This window comes from Squalius cephalus (assembly GCF_949319135.1).
Source record: "Squalius cephalus genome assembly, chromosome: 17".
In the NCBI taxonomy this organism is placed as follows: Eukaryota; Metazoa; Chordata; class Actinopteri; order Cypriniformes; family Leuciscidae; genus Squalius; species Squalius cephalus.
In genome coordinates this window covers 11,436,523-11,452,416 of record NC_137138.1, presented here as the reverse complement: position 1 = coordinate 11,452,416, position 15,894 = coordinate 11,436,523, and the positions used below count along the sequence as shown (strand labels likewise).

Genomic DNA, 15,894 nt, shown 5'->3' with positions numbered 1-15,894 from the left:
GAGTTGATGATTGTGATTTAATGGGAAGATCTTATTCACGGCCACATTTGCACAAATGCAGTGTGCGGCTGGTTCCACTCCAGTGCTGCTGAGGACATACAGGCTCATATGCGCTACGCCAGCCAGGCACATTGCCTTGGCAACATCTAATGGCTGTCATCTCGGCGGTGTCACTGTGTTGATGGGATTAGATTAGATTAGGTTATGCTGATTTTCCAGAACATAAACACACACAACACTGAAAGCTGACAGTCTGCTTCAGAGAGATTTCTTGTGATTGCTACCTTACATGAATCACTGACCAAAAAGGTGATCCAGCAATTTAATACAGTGTGAGATGAGAATTAAAGACGTTTTTTGTGTGTGTGTGTGTGAAAAAAGAGATTTAAATATATAGAGTGACACCTGTGGTATCTTTGTAGATTTCTAATACTTTTGTTTTGCTTGCATTTTGGGGACCGATAATTATTATTAGTAGTAGTAATTATCAATAGTATATAATATAATGTAAATAAAAATGTATTATGTATTATATATAATATGAATAATCTTTATATAAATAATCTTTATATTTAATATTTAATGATGAATACATAAAATAATAAATTACAAAAAAATAATATTATAAAATATGATAATTGACTATTGAATGAATTACAATGTAGCAAATTAGCTCTCTCTCTATATATATATATATATAAATAATTAATTTTAACGGATTATAATTAATTATAAATATTTGAATTATTTTTAATGAATTCTGCTACAGTCAGTTCTAAAAATAATTCAAATATTTGTACAATTATTTAATCAGTTCATCAACTGAACAGAAAGCATAATCAATTATTAATTCTAGGAAATAAATTATCTTCCTGGCCAAGAAAGAATAAAGTAAATAAAGTACTAGCAGGGTAATAGCATAGGTATCGCTAGATCAAGATGTTTAAGTGACTTCGATATTTTTGTGAGTAGCAAACACAGAGACAATAAAGCGTGGATATAATGGTTTAATAAGTAAAACTACGGTAGGCTACACATAAAACTAAACTAAGCAAAGATTGTATACAGAATCAAGAAAGTAAAGAAAAGTGAAGAAAGAGAGAGAGAAGAAAAGAGAATGGCAAGATTACAATCAGTTAACCACAACCTAAGAGAAACATCAGAGAATCAGGGTCACCTTAAAGGGCACAATAACTTACAAACGCATCTAAAGGCTGCGAACGGGTACTTGCATTGACTTTGGTAGCTAAACAAGTCCAGATGCGGGAGATTCTTAATAATTTTGCCAGGAGTCTGCTGAAGCGTTCGTCTGGGTTCTTGGGGTGGTCTGAACTAATCAGACACTCTTAAAGGTCCAATCAGTTCACACCCATTTGGTGAGGTGACCAATCAAAGATGACCGGGAGAAAGTCTTTGTTCCATCTTATCTCCATTTGCATGTTCATGGTGGAATGGAGAATTTGTGCAGTCTTTACACAAAAGTATGGTAAAAAATATTGATCATAACATGTTGTACACCATTGATTATAAAATCAAAAGAGGATTATTTTGATACCAAGAAAGAGTGGATTTGAAGACATTAAAGCAGTGATACATCATCTTTGAAATCAATATTTGAAGTTACTCTAACATAACTAAAGAATCATAACTAGGCTAATAAAACATAGGGACATGCATAAACCACATGAGAAATACTATAAGCATTTGGGAAAGTTTGTGGGCAAGAATGCAGTAAATATCCTTGTGTATTGGAAGTTTATCTCTATAGTCTTTGACCAAATGGCCAGTGCCGTCCGGTCTCCTGTGCTGTCTTTGAGGGTGGCAGACACAGTCTCTTGCTGAGATCGTTCAGGAGAGCAGAGGTGATAACGGTCTTTGAAGAGAACTGGTTTGAGTGCCGATGACAACAGGGGAGAGGGGGATGGTTTTATGATGTCTAGAGCATTTTGATTAAGTCCATTTGTTACAACAATATAATTTTACAATAAAATTTGCATTATTATTAATAATAATAATAATATTATTATTATTAATCACTATATATACAATAATAATATATACAATAATCTTTAAATTCAACATTTAGTGATGATTAAAAATAATTAATAAATTACAAAATAATTAAACATGAACATTATAAAATATGATAATTGAATATTGAAATGAATTACAATAAATTGTTTTAAGTATTATTATTATGAACATCAATTTATCAAATAAAAACAATAGATACAAATAATATAATGTAAATATCATTATTATATTTCAGATAAATAATATTATTTACAATGTTATATTGTTTATATTTAAATTGTTTTGTTTAAATGTATTTAAACATTCTATATTCTGTATTTCTATAAAGGATGTAATCAAATATCCAAAATGGAAGCAGGCCAAATGGAATGATTTAAAAAACGAACAATCCATACTGATTGGCCACTAATCTGAACTAAATGTCTATGGTGGGCCCTGCTTTCTAATGAATTTCGCATGTTTGTGTTTGTGACAGGATTTTAACCACAGTTGGTTCAGAGTTCGACTTAAGAACATTGCGGGCCGTCAGAGTCCTGAGACCCCTCAAACTGGTGTCAGGAATCCCAAGTAAGTGTTTGGCAGTACAGAACACTTTGATTTAGCACTGTTTGTTCAGATATTCAGACAAATAGGTAGTAATGATAAAGTGAGACAGTTTTTCCAAATGTAACCGAATCTGGTTCTCTCTTTAGGTCTTCAAGTAGTATTAAAGTCCATAATGAAGGCCATGGTTCCCCTTCTTCAGATTGGACTGCTGCTCTTCTTTGCCATAGTAATGTTTGCCATCATCGGTGTGGAGTTCTACATGGGCAAGTTCCACCTCACCTGCTTTAGATTGGATACAGGTTAGTCTACTTCTTGGTGTTTTTTTTTTCTTTTTCTTTTTATTGAAAATTTCCTATCAGAGTGTAAATCTTCTTATGAGAGGACCCAGGAAATAAATCATACAGCCACTGCAGTCAGAGACGTTTCAAAGCACAGCATCTCAAAACATCCCTTTGAATCACACATGAAATAACATATCAGGTTGTCCGAGGAAAGTAACTCCTTATCAGATTATGTTGAAGAATGAAGATAATAAAGACACTTTAGCAGAAAGAAACCTGCATTGGTATCACAAAACAAAATAGGAACACACTCTGTACACAGACTTATTATGGGAAAGTATTATTGAATAAAATATGAGAAAGCCAACATACTGTTATACTACTTAAACTTGTATTTCTTCTTCTTATTATTATTCTGAGCCTAAAATTTCAACCCATAGACAAAATAACTGTTAAAAGTAAGCTGTAATGTCAGAGCAATATCACTGTGGGTGTGGAATTCCAAAGCTGCCAAAACAATACATTTGCAAGATGACCTGAGTTTGAGTCCCGGCTTATGGTTCAGGCTTTCTCAATCCAACATCAAAGTTTGTTCACAGACTTTAGTCTCTTGTTCTTACTTGCAACACTAAAGCTAGACAAAACCCGTTCTGATCAGAGGTCCTGTCAGGCTCTTCTTTTGCTTATGCAAATTTCCTCAACCTGCCTTGCTCTTAACTGACTGACATTTACCCACAAAACCTTGCCCCCTCCCCCGAAACCAGTTAAGCGTAAACCCCGTCCTGCAGAGCCAACTGCAGCTCAATAACGCAGTAACCTGTGAAGAAAAATTCCAGTGTACTTAAAAAAAAAATCATACAGAGACAATATATATTGGAATTAGAGGTGAGGGGAAAATTATATTTAAAAAAAAATTTTAGGCTTAATAATGATAATTTTGTACTTTTGTACAATTATAACATAAATATCCTCTATTTAATATTTAAACAAAACATATCCTGTATAAAATTGCGCAGAATATTTTTCTCGAGAGCAAATGTTTTTCTATTGTATCCTCACAGCACGGCTCTTGAAGATGAGGACATAAGCTGTGTTATTGCAGCTGGAGGCTGTGTCTGTGTGTGCGTGCACACATGTTTGTGTATTTATGTACTATATTTCGGTGTCCATGGTGTGAGGAATCTTGACAGGTTGTTAATGTCATATGTGTGTGTGTGTGTGTGTGAGTTATTTCAGTTCGACACAGTGCGTGTAATTAGCTCGTGTTAGTAATGAGGTTTCCAATAAGAAGCTGAGCTGCTAACATGTGCTCAGCTGCTGCCTGCTTCACCCCTCAATCAGCAACATCAGCAGGTGCTATGCCTCTGAGAGTGTGTGTGTGTGTGTGTGTGTGTGTGTGTGTGTGTGTGTGTGTTTGGTTCAGGTAAACCCTGCACTATGGGGGCAAAATGTCCCCACAAAGATGGCAATATCCAATATTCTTGTCCTTGTGGAGACATGTTTTGGTCTCCATGAGGAAAACAGCTTATAAATCATACATTTCTATATGATTTCCCCTTCTCCTCCCCTTCTCCTCACAGTTTACTAATGTGTACTGTTATGAATAAATGATGCTTTTTGAAAATGTAAAAATGCAGGAAATGTTTACAGAGTGTAAGGGGATAGAATATACAGTTTGTACAGGATAAAAATCATATCTATGGAAAGTCCCCAAAAAACATGAAAACACAATTTAACAGTGTGTGTGTGTGCGTGTTTGACTAGTTTGGAAAGGGTGGTTGCAGTAATTTCCCCTTCATGTTTGTAATGATTATTGATTTAGGCCTATGTACAGTACATGATTCTTTTCTGTTTGTTTGTTTAGGAGAAAAGGTTGACGATTACCCATGTGGTGTAGAGCCTCCCTCAAGACGGTGTCCCAATGGAACAGAATGTAAAGAGTACTGGAAAGGACCCAACTTCGGCATCACAAATTTCGATAACATCCTCTTCGCCATCCTCACAGTCTTCCAGTGCATCACCATGGAAGGATGGACTGATGTACTATATTATGTGAGTTGCTGTTAAACTATTTTAAAGGAAAGTTCATGCAAAATGGAAATTGTCATTTACTCGCTCCCACATCATTCCTAATCCTTATTCTTTTCTTTCTTCTATAATCCATACATATATGGAGGTGTGAGGCTGAATGTGTGAGCAGCTCTTTTCCATAAAACGGTAGATGGTGAATTATCATGACAAATGGCAAACAAAGCATCATAGAAGTATTCCATCGAATCTGTGCACTACGTTCTAAGTTTTCTGAGGTGATGTACAGTATAGGCTGAGAAAGCTTAGGCTTATGCGAGACTTGTCGCCTCACTGTCCTATAAGCCAATGGTTTCAGAGACTTCCAAACTCCTTCTTCTCCCTTTTCCCATCACATATCAGCTCAAAGAGTTGATAAAGTTGATTTTAAATAAGTTAGAAAATATTCGAAAAGTGGAAATGAAGTGCCTAACAGGTATTTAGTGGTGGGAATAAAGTACTTTAAACACATGTTTAGGAGTAAGTGTAGAGGAAGGGGGCTTTAGGGATAGGGACAAGTAATGCCCTAATAAAGCAGCATCCATTTATGATTTTGATAATCATATTCACTGAATATGGTTTTACACTGAAAATGGGCCTTTATGTTCAAAAGAAAGAGTTATTTTACAAAAATGGCTCTAAACCGGACTAAAAAGACAAACAGATTACAGAAATAGCTACAGTAAGGGGGAAGATCACTGAATATTCATCTGTTAGTCACACAAAACTTTTTTTTAAAGAAATTCAGAAGACATGGAATATGGTGCACAAGTCATATGCCCTATTTTTTTTAAATCTTTATGGCCCTTTTTTGTCATTTTGGAGCTTGGCATTAATCACCATCACAAAATGACTTTTCCATGCATTGAAAGAATTGTAATCTTCCCGGGAGAAAGAAAATTATTCAATTTTGGAACATGAGGGCGAGTAACCAATGACATCAATTTCATTTTTAGGTGAACTCTTTCACCTCACACACACGTAAACACATGCATTTACAGACATGCACCGTGTGGAATGTTGATGTGGAATATTGTTTGTGTAATCTCAAAGGCATTTCTTTGTTTCTGAATTTTGTGATGTGTTTTAGAACATCTGACAGCCCGTGTTCTGCTTGTCTGAGTGTTGAGCTCTTGAGACTGTCTAAAGGTGCTAACATCTGTGTGTGTGTGTGTGTCTGCTGATGTGAATACAAAGTGGAAGAGTGGAAAGAAGTCTGCTTTAATTGCAGACTGTTAAATATGCAAAAGAACATAATTTATGATATGCAGGAATGTCACGCTTATAGAAAACCCTACTGTGGCCTTGTGTTTTTACCACAGGCCAGTCATTATAGAGATATCACATTCAGGATAGATGCTGGCATGGACGGAACTGTCTCAGTAACGCTTCCTGGGAGCGTAGTATAAATCCTGCTGAGTGACAGCAAAGACAGACTGCTGTAGTTTCACCTGCTCCCCTTCTCCTCACAGTTTACTAATGTGTACAGAGCATTAGACTGCCAGAACATGGTGTGGGGCAGCATATGCCACCCTGTTCCCACTCCACTCCTCCTCCCGCCACAGACTGAGATGAGAATTATGCTAAGCTGAACTCAAACTGTACACTGCCAATCTTTTCCTGTCATATGTGGAGGTCTGCTGGTTATGCTGATACCCTCTCTCTTTCTCTCACTTTCACCCACCCACTTTCTAACACACGAACTCTGTTCCAAAATCTAGTGAGCCGCCTCACGGTCTACTTCATTTTAGTATCCTAACCATCATTGAACCTCTTAAATGAACAATTAGAGCTAATATTGGGTTAAACAATCCTTTTTAATTACACTCAATATTTTTCATCGATACTTGTTAGGATTGAATAAGCTTATTTGCAGGGATCAAAAGTAAGGATTTTTTAATGCTTGCTTAAACTAAACAACTTGATTTTTCTGAAAAAATATATACAGTATATACATTTTAAAGTGTTGACATAATAATACTAATACTAATAATACTTTAATTATACTCTACTTTTATCTCTATTTTTTTTACAGATGATTAAACCTTTTTTTCTTCTTTTTTTAAAAATATTATTTTATTTTTATTTTTTTAAGTATTATACATTTTTCACACTTGTGCACAATTTTTCATAATTGTTTTCATTCAATGTTAGATTTTCCTTTCAAAGAAAATTTGACATGTCTGTAAATTATAAGAAAATACAGATTTATTTATTTTATTTATCCTGAAAATACAAGAAAATACATGGCAGAAATAAACATATAAATGCTTTTGCTGTAAAATGATGCCATACATGACTTATTATTATTAATTAACTTGTAATGTTGAACCCATTCTTGATGATGCTACCCAGACTGTCACAAATCTTGGAATTTTGATAAATTCAGGCAATTTTATTTTAAATATAAAATATATTTTGCATATGTAAATTAATAATTGTTTTAACTAAATGTTAGATTTTCCTTACAAAGAAAAGTTGAAATATGTCTGTAAATTATACAGCTATTGTAATGATACAAACACTTTTGCTGGAAAATGATGGCATAATGATACAAACACTTTTGCTGGAAAATGATGGCATACAGCCATCATTTTAATTAACTATTACATGACTATTAATAATACATGACTATTTATTACTATAATTAGATTGTAATTTTTAACCCATTCTTACTGATGCTACCAAGATTGTCACAAACATTGCAAATTTGGCAAATCCTCTGTGTCAGACAGTTACATCTTTTTACCTAGCTGACAAGCTAAAAAAAAAAGTTGACTGCATTTCGCAACCACTATTACTAAAAAACACAAAAAACACAAACAATGCTGCCCCTGAAGGCAGCTCACTATGTTTTAGAACAGAGCACATCTCTCCTCTCTCTACACTCATGCACTTGCTATGAGTTTTCGATAAACCTTTTCACAAGGCAACTTTAGCACAGCCTGCGTGTACAATATGCGTGAGTGTATCTGATTAGCATGGGCCTGAGGGCCACATGACCTCTCATTGGTGGCCCCTCAGGCATTCTGCAGGGCCTTTAAAAACAACATTTGTTCTCAGAATACTGTAAAAACACGTCTCTGGGAGACCACAGCGGCTTCATAATTTTATTGCCAATTTGTAACTACTGGAGCTTGTAGTTTAACCATTCCTTATAGCCCAGGGACTTCAATCCTATTTCACAGAGACTGACTCGTTTATAAAGTATCTCAGTGCAGTTCTTAATCCCTCTGCATTGAAAAGCAAAGACCTATAATTGGTGACAAATAGAGAGTAAATCAATATATGTATTGTTCATCATAAGCCTTAGATCTTTCCCAGAAGTCACCCGTATGAGTGGCAGTTCTTAACGGTGTGCCAGAAGCAAGTTTGAAGTTTTCTTCAAGTTTTCTTGTAGATGGATAGAAAACATACTGTATTTTTTACATATATATATTAAACCAAATTATTTATATAGACATAATGCACTATGCAGTTCAGCCAAACATTTAAAAAATACAGTATTTCAGTATTTCAACATGCATTTCTTCCAAAAAAGTTTGATATTATATATAAAATATTATACAGAAGATATTATACAGTAATACACTCACCTAAAGGATTATTAGGAACACCTGTTCAATTTCTCATTAATGCAATTATCTAATCAACCAATCACATGGCAGTTGCTTCAATGCATTTAGGGGTGTGGTCCTGGTCAAGACAATCTCCTGAACTCCAAACTGAATGTCAGAATGGGAAAGAAAGGTGATTTAAGCAATTTTGAGCGTGGCATGGTTGTTGGTGCCAGACGGGCCGGTCTGAGTATTTCACAATCTGCTCAGTTACTGGGATTTTCACACACAACCATTTCTAGGGTTTACAAAGAATGGTGTGAAAAGGGGAAAACATCCAGTATGCGGCAGTCCTGTGGGCGAAAATGCCTTGTTGATGCTAGAGGTCAGAGGAGAATGGGCCGACTGAATCAAGCTGATAGAAGAGCAACTTTGACTGAAATAACCACTCGTTACAACCGAGGTATGCAGCAAAGCATTTGTGAAGCCACAACACGCACAACTTTGAGGCGGATGGGCTACAACAGCAGAAGACCCCACCGGGTACCACTCATCTCCACTACAAATAGGAAAAAGAGGCTACAATTTGCACGAGCTCACCAAAATTGGACAGTTGAAGACTGGAAAAATATCGCCTGGTCTGATGAGTCTCGATTTCTGTTGAGACATTCAGATGGTAGAGTCAGAAGTTGGCGTAAACAGAATGAGAACATGGATCCATCATGCCTTGTTACCACTGTGCAGGCTGGTGGTGGTGGTGTAATGGTGTGGGGGATGTTTTCTTGGCACACTTTAGGCCCCTTAGTGCCAATTGGGCATCGTTTAAATGCCACGGCCTACCTGAGCATTGTTTCTGACCATGTCCATCCCTTAATGACCACCATGTCCCATCCTCTGATGGCTACTTCCAGCAGGATAATGCACCATGTCACAAAGCTCGAATCATTTCAAATTGGTTTCTTGAACATGACAATGAGTTCACTGTACTAAAATGGCCCCCACACCAGATCTCAACCCAATAGAGCATCTTTGGGATGTGGTGGAACGGGAGCTTCGTGCCCTGGATGTGCATCCCACAAATCTCCATCAACTGCAAGATGCTATCCTATCAATATGGGCTAACATTTCTAAAGAATGCTTTCAGCACCTTGTTGAATCAATGCCACGTAGAATTAAGGCAGTTCTTAAGGCGAAAGGGGGTCAAACACAGTATTAGTATGGTGTTCCTAATAATCCTTTAGGTGAGTGTATACTGTAATTAAATACAATTTACTAAACAATGTTCTAAAAAGATATGGTGACACTAAGGTAATGGTAACTACATCATATCTACGGTTACACTATATTTTAAGTTGTCATTGTTACAGTGTAATTATATATTTAAGTTCTGAGTAATATTAATTAATAACATGTACTTACTATAGGGTTAGGGTAGATTAGGATTTTGTTGAGGGTTAGTTGCATGTAATTATGCATAATTTACTGTTACTACTATGGTAAATACATGTAACATGTAACAAGGACACTTTAAAAAAGTTTTACCGTAACTACATATATATATGGTACTACATAATATATGTGTAACTACATATAAATGGTAACTACACAAGTTAACATGAACTAATAATGAAGTGGACTTCTACAGCATTTATTAATCTTTGAAAATGAAATTTCAACATTTACTAATACATTATTAAAATCAAAAGTTGTATTTGTTAAAGGAGAACTCCGGTCAATTTTAACATTGAGCTAATTTCTTTGTAAATTTGGAGTGCTGTCAGTACAGAGAACAACGACAAAAATCAGTGTTGCCTACACCTTGTTATCCTCTTTTTAAAATTTGCACCCTGTTGACTTAAATGGGGCAAGTTTTAAACCTGCTTTTAGCCTCTTAACATCCTTGATTTGTCATTACAAGTGCCCAGCCATGTGAGTGATTCCTTCAGAGTTAACACGGGTGAATCTGACTGCAGTAGATGTGAAAGATATTAATAAAAGTGATGTTAATTCAGCCAGCACTCATACCTGTATTTACTTCCTGTTTTCGGTCGAAGTCCACAGTAGTTGATTGTCGAGTTCACGCGCGTGATCATAGGTAACTAACTAACTGCGCAAACTCGACAATCGACTACTATGGACTTCGACCGAAAACAGGAAGTAAATACAGGTATGAGCGCTGGCTGATTCTGAAGGAATCACTCACATGGCTGTGTACTTGTAATGACACATCAAGGATGTTAAGAGGCTAAAAGCAGGTTTAAAACTTGCCCCATTGAAGTCAACAGGGTGCAAATTTTAAAAAGAGGATAACACGGTGTAGGCAACACCGATTTTTGTCGTTGTTCTCTGTACTGACAGCACTCCAAATTTACAAAAAAAATCAATGTTAAAATTGACCGGAGTTCTCCTTTAACATTTAGTTAATGCACTGTGAAGTAACATGAACAAACAATGAACAGCGTTATCTTTATAGTGTTAACAAGGATGAACAAATACAGCAACAAATGCATTGCTCATGGTTAATGTTAGTTAATACAACAAATGAAACCTTATTGTAAAGTGTTTGCCAAAGATATTTGTAAGGAGTTACATGTGTTTCCACCACAAAACAGTTAATGTATAGAAACAGCACAAGGCATGAAATCAGCCTCCGTTTTAGTAATTCAGGGAATATGGTGTTCTGAATACTTTTTTTAAAGCTACTGTGGAAGATGATGTGTGATATGCTGCTTTTTGAGATCCTGTTTATGGTTTGAATGCAGGATGGATCACATTGTGAAATAAGAATAATGACAGCACTCCATTTTCTAGATTGCATGTCAGAGTAGCTGGAATGTGACTCCTCGGATGGATGTCTTTATATCGCTGTGATGGAACGGCACAATGGAATAATGGGATTGTTTGTAATGGATTATACAAATAAATTCTTTCTTTTATATACCAAATGTTCCCAATGCAGAAAAACCTTGACTGTGATGTATAATCATATTCTAAGATTCAAATCCTAGGTAAAAACAACCGGTTGTGTGCCTTGTCGAAATGAAAAGGCATTTCTTTATTGAGCATCAAGTTGTAGCTCTATAAATGACAGACAGGCAGAGGGCCAGAGGTTAGTGTAAGTTTCTCAACCTAAGGAGCTACATTATCTCCACCGATAATGAGCTGCGGCATCGCAAGCCAGCGGGGGCGGAGTCTTCCGCTAATGACACGGCACTCCTCATTTCATGCCTGTTAGTTTTATTACCCTCTCACTGTGCTAGAGATTAATCACTTTATGCTTAATTACCACTACTGTGTCATGCTTGTTTGAGGACGCTGGTCAGATCCCCTGTAGTGGAACAACACTACCTGTTGGAGATGATGATGTTGTTGTTGTTGCTATTGAGAAATGTACAGTATTTATTTATTTAAAGGCACACTATGTAAGATTTTTGGATCAAAATAGCCAAAAACGACTAGAACAATGTTATATATTTTGTTGATTTGTGTACTTACATTATCCCAAATGTTTCTAAGAATGTTTAAATCCAGAGAAATAAGCAGTTTTAACCCGGACACGGGCCGTGTCTGTGTGTCGCCTATCAATGACATCATACCTGTGTTACCCTCGATTTCCTTTAGTTGGAAGCACTAAAGACGCTTTGATATATTATGTGTTTTATTAAACAGGTGAGCAACTGTTTGGATACATTCATCGACAGAAAACGAATCATTATTATACAGCTCAACACAGTTAGTCTTTTTGTTTAAATCTCGTTTTCTTGATTTACCGGGAGTACCATATTTACCATCCCTAATATCGCTGCAGTGTGCAACAAGTGTCTCATATAGAAACATGGATCCATCATGCCTTGTTACCACTGTGCAGGCTGGTGGTGGTGGTGTAATGGTGTGGGGGATGTTTTCTTGGCACACTTTAGGCCCCTTAGTGCCAATTGGGCATTGTTTAAATGCCACGGCCTACCTGAGCATTGTTTCTGACCATGTCCATCCCATTGTTGTTATGTCCATAGCATTGTAACAACTTTCATCACACTCAAATGTATCTAATATGATAAAACAGCACTGCGTTACCCCACATACGCGTGACCGGAAGAAGGCATAATAAAAGCTCCAATGCTCTCGAGCTGTGTGTCGTATTTCTCTCTCCTTAGCAATCGCTCCAGCGGCCTTGTTCCGCTCCAACGGCTTTCATAACGTTAATACATTTTTAATACATTACCGGTCATCCATGAATATGATTTCTGCCCAAGTCCCATTGTATTCTTCACTGGCTGTAGAGGTGAAGACAACAACTCCCATGATTCCCTGAAAACAAGGCGTCATCATTCTTTTGAATAACAGACCTCTAGTGGCGAAAAGTTACATTGTGTGCCTTTAATAAAATGTATCTAAAGAGGACAGGTTATTTAAATGTATTTTTTATCATTTAGAATTTATTTACAGAGTAAAATGAATTGACAGACTTTCTCTTTATGTCACCATGGCTATATGCAGAAAACAGTCATTTGTAATTTGTGTTTTAGAGAGCTAAGTACTGTTATGACTTCACACAGTTTGGTTATTATTCATTAAGATTTTATTTGTAATTTGTACTTGATTGGATTTGTTACAGTGTCAGTTGTTTTAAGACTTTCTAGTGTTATAGAAGTCAACATCTTTGGTCATTTTCAACCTTGAAAAGTGGCATTTGAATTTGGACTCGAAAACTTTTGTGGCAAGGAGATTTGTATGAACATGGCCAAACCCAGGGAGATATGTACAGTTAATGATAAACATTCAGTTGCATGCAAATAAGTCTAAACTCATATATTACATAATAAATTCAATTAGCAGAAACAGGATTGAAAAAACAAGAACTTTCTGGTCATAATCATACATTTGCAGAAGGAATGCTTACATTGGACAGCATCATTGGTTGCTAGAAGACCTGTTGACACTGGCATACTTTATGGTAGCATTGCCATTTTGTTTCCTTACATGCCTGTCATCTTTTGAGCATCAAGCAAGGGAAAATAAATTTTATTTATAAGTAGGAATAACCCACGTCTTTGAATGGAATGCAGCATTAAACCAGATTGGTTTTCCTTCGATCACTGATCTTGAAAATTGTTTTTTTCCCCAACAAAACAACCCTTGTTGAAGGTCTCGTGTAATTTCTAAAAGTATTTTAAGGGACCTTTTTGTGGTGATTTTGAAATTAGTCAAGTCTTGACGTACCTACAGCATCCTTAATTAATCTAAAATCTACCCTCTGGTCAAGCATTTGTAATGTTAATATGTCTACAGTATAATAAAACAGTCAACTCCCACCAGAGCGGTAATAAGGTGTCATTTATTGACGTGTGAGAGCATGCTGCCCGAAATGAGACGTCATGTGGTCAGTAGCCCCATGTGTGACAATTGTTTCACTAAAATGTATAGTCAGCCCGCAGCTGTTGTGCTATTCCAGTAGCCAGTGTGTGTGTTTGGATGTAATCAGTGTTTTTGCTCTTGTTACCGCAGGCTGAGTCACCAGGCCTCTGTGCACCTTGACCCTGTCAGCCGGTCATCCTGGGCTGTCAGACCCATCCCAGAGCTCATTAAACATCTTTAAAAATAGCCTGTTGGGAGCTGGATGGAGGACAATCTTATTTGGATGCATGCAGCATTGAATCATTTCAGACCTTTTCCCTTCTTTCCCCTCCCCCTTTTTGGATATAACTCAAATGTGAAAAATATGTGTGGATGGAAATGCATGTGTCTTATTCCCTATCGCCCTGCAATCCAGTTTAACCAGCAGGAGCTAAGTGCACTGAAATAAGGCTGCACCATGTTTAAAGTAAGCCGTGGGGTTTCTTGTGGGCCCAGAAAGGTGCGGTAGCAATAATCATCGAATTATTATCAAATGATGGAGAAAAGCATTATATCTGGGCATATATCCAGACCCACAGTGCAGTGGAGACACTCAGCATTTTAAAGAGCTGATTCAGGTGTATAAATCACAATATTAGACTTATACTGTACGGTCTCAGGAAAGTGCTCAACATGAATCAGGTGCTAAATCAAATAAATTATGCAGTTCATTCTTAAATTTTGAATTCATCCCACAGTCTTTATTATTTTTATTATCTTGGCATGAGAGGGAGAGAAAGAAAACGAATGTTCATTACATCAGAAGAGCTTATTATATAGTTTGTGTCCCTGTAAGAACTAAATATTACACTAATATCACACTTGTTCTGACACTTTATTCAGTTGACTGTGCATAATGCTGAATAAAGCATTATGATAATCACCGTTTACAGATTAAGTAGAGGTGTGTTTGCTCAGTGTTTCAAAGGAAGTGTTACAAAAGCCTTTAAGGATGCAGTAGACCAAAGATGATAAATTAGATGAAGTGCAATGTCACAGTGAAACAGATTAAGGGGAATATGATAAATGTGCTTTTTGCACTGTAGTTGCTTCAAAATTCTCACACCTCTAATATATAATTCCATATATTTGCCTTATTTTGGCATCTGATTATAGTTCAAATGTTTGTGGGAAAATACCTTTGTTGCTTTGTGTGTGACCTTGTTGATTGTTTCTTGGCTTTAGTAGTCAGGTTCTTTTGGGAGTGTTTAAAGGCAAGCAGCCATTGCATTGTGGTAAATAAATCTACAAATCGAGAGACCTTTGCCGCATCTTCTCTCTGTTACTTTTTGTTAAGTAGCTTAACTATTTAAGTAGTAATCCTGTGATGTCTCTTTCATAACCATGAGGTCTTGCAATTCCTGATTTCGCTGCAAAACTTCACTTTAATCAGGTTTAGACATCCGGTTTAGATGATTTCAACGTGTGGTTGCTGGGAAACATGTAACGTCCTTCCTTATAGTGAATAGTATAGTGAATAAATAAAGCAGTGTAGTACAATTACATACTATACATCAAAATGTAATTGCAAAATGAATGTTCTGGGTTGTTCTTGTACATAATGTACAGTACTTGCTGTTCATTTTGATTGAAGACACTAAGCCACTTATATTCTATCTTCTAACACTCTGCAATGATGAATTGCTTTGACGTTCCAGAGAAACGTAATTCCCTAAGTAGTTCCTTCGTCAGCAAAAGTGAGTATAGACGGGCTCATCTGGGCACTGAGCATTGACTGAGGGACTGTTTCACACAGGTTCCCATCGTCCCTCATGGGAGCTTATACCCCCTGCTCCTCTCACTGTTGCTTAATTAGGAGTGAAATGACTGAGTGCAGGTCTCAGACGCAGCAGCCTGCAGGAATACTGAGACACGCTGATGGTGGTGGGAAAAAATGTGTATACTGTAGCCTCAAATGATATTTTCAGTATGGTCATGTTTTTTCTTTAATGTAAAAGAAGGATTGATTCTCCTTCATTGTCCCTATAGACCTTATGCGCCAGAGAGACGAGGGC

General features: G+C 36.5%; 1 protein-coding gene across 1 annotated transcript in view; it reads left to right on the top strand.

The window, feature by feature from the left end:
* cacna1bb (calcium channel, voltage-dependent, N type, alpha 1B subunit, b) overlaps positions 1-15,894 on the top strand; it is a 137,395-nt gene that overhangs the window by 52,579 nt on the left and 68,922 nt on the right. Inside the window, exons 6-8 of the mRNA XM_079898635.1 lie at positions 2,510-2,601; positions 2,727-2,879; positions 4,726-4,913. Coding sequence (XP_079754761.1) covers positions 2,510-2,601; positions 2,727-2,879; positions 4,726-4,913 — 433 coding nt within the window. The remainder of the gene's footprint in view (positions 1-2,509; positions 2,602-2,726; positions 2,880-4,725; positions 4,914-15,894) is intronic.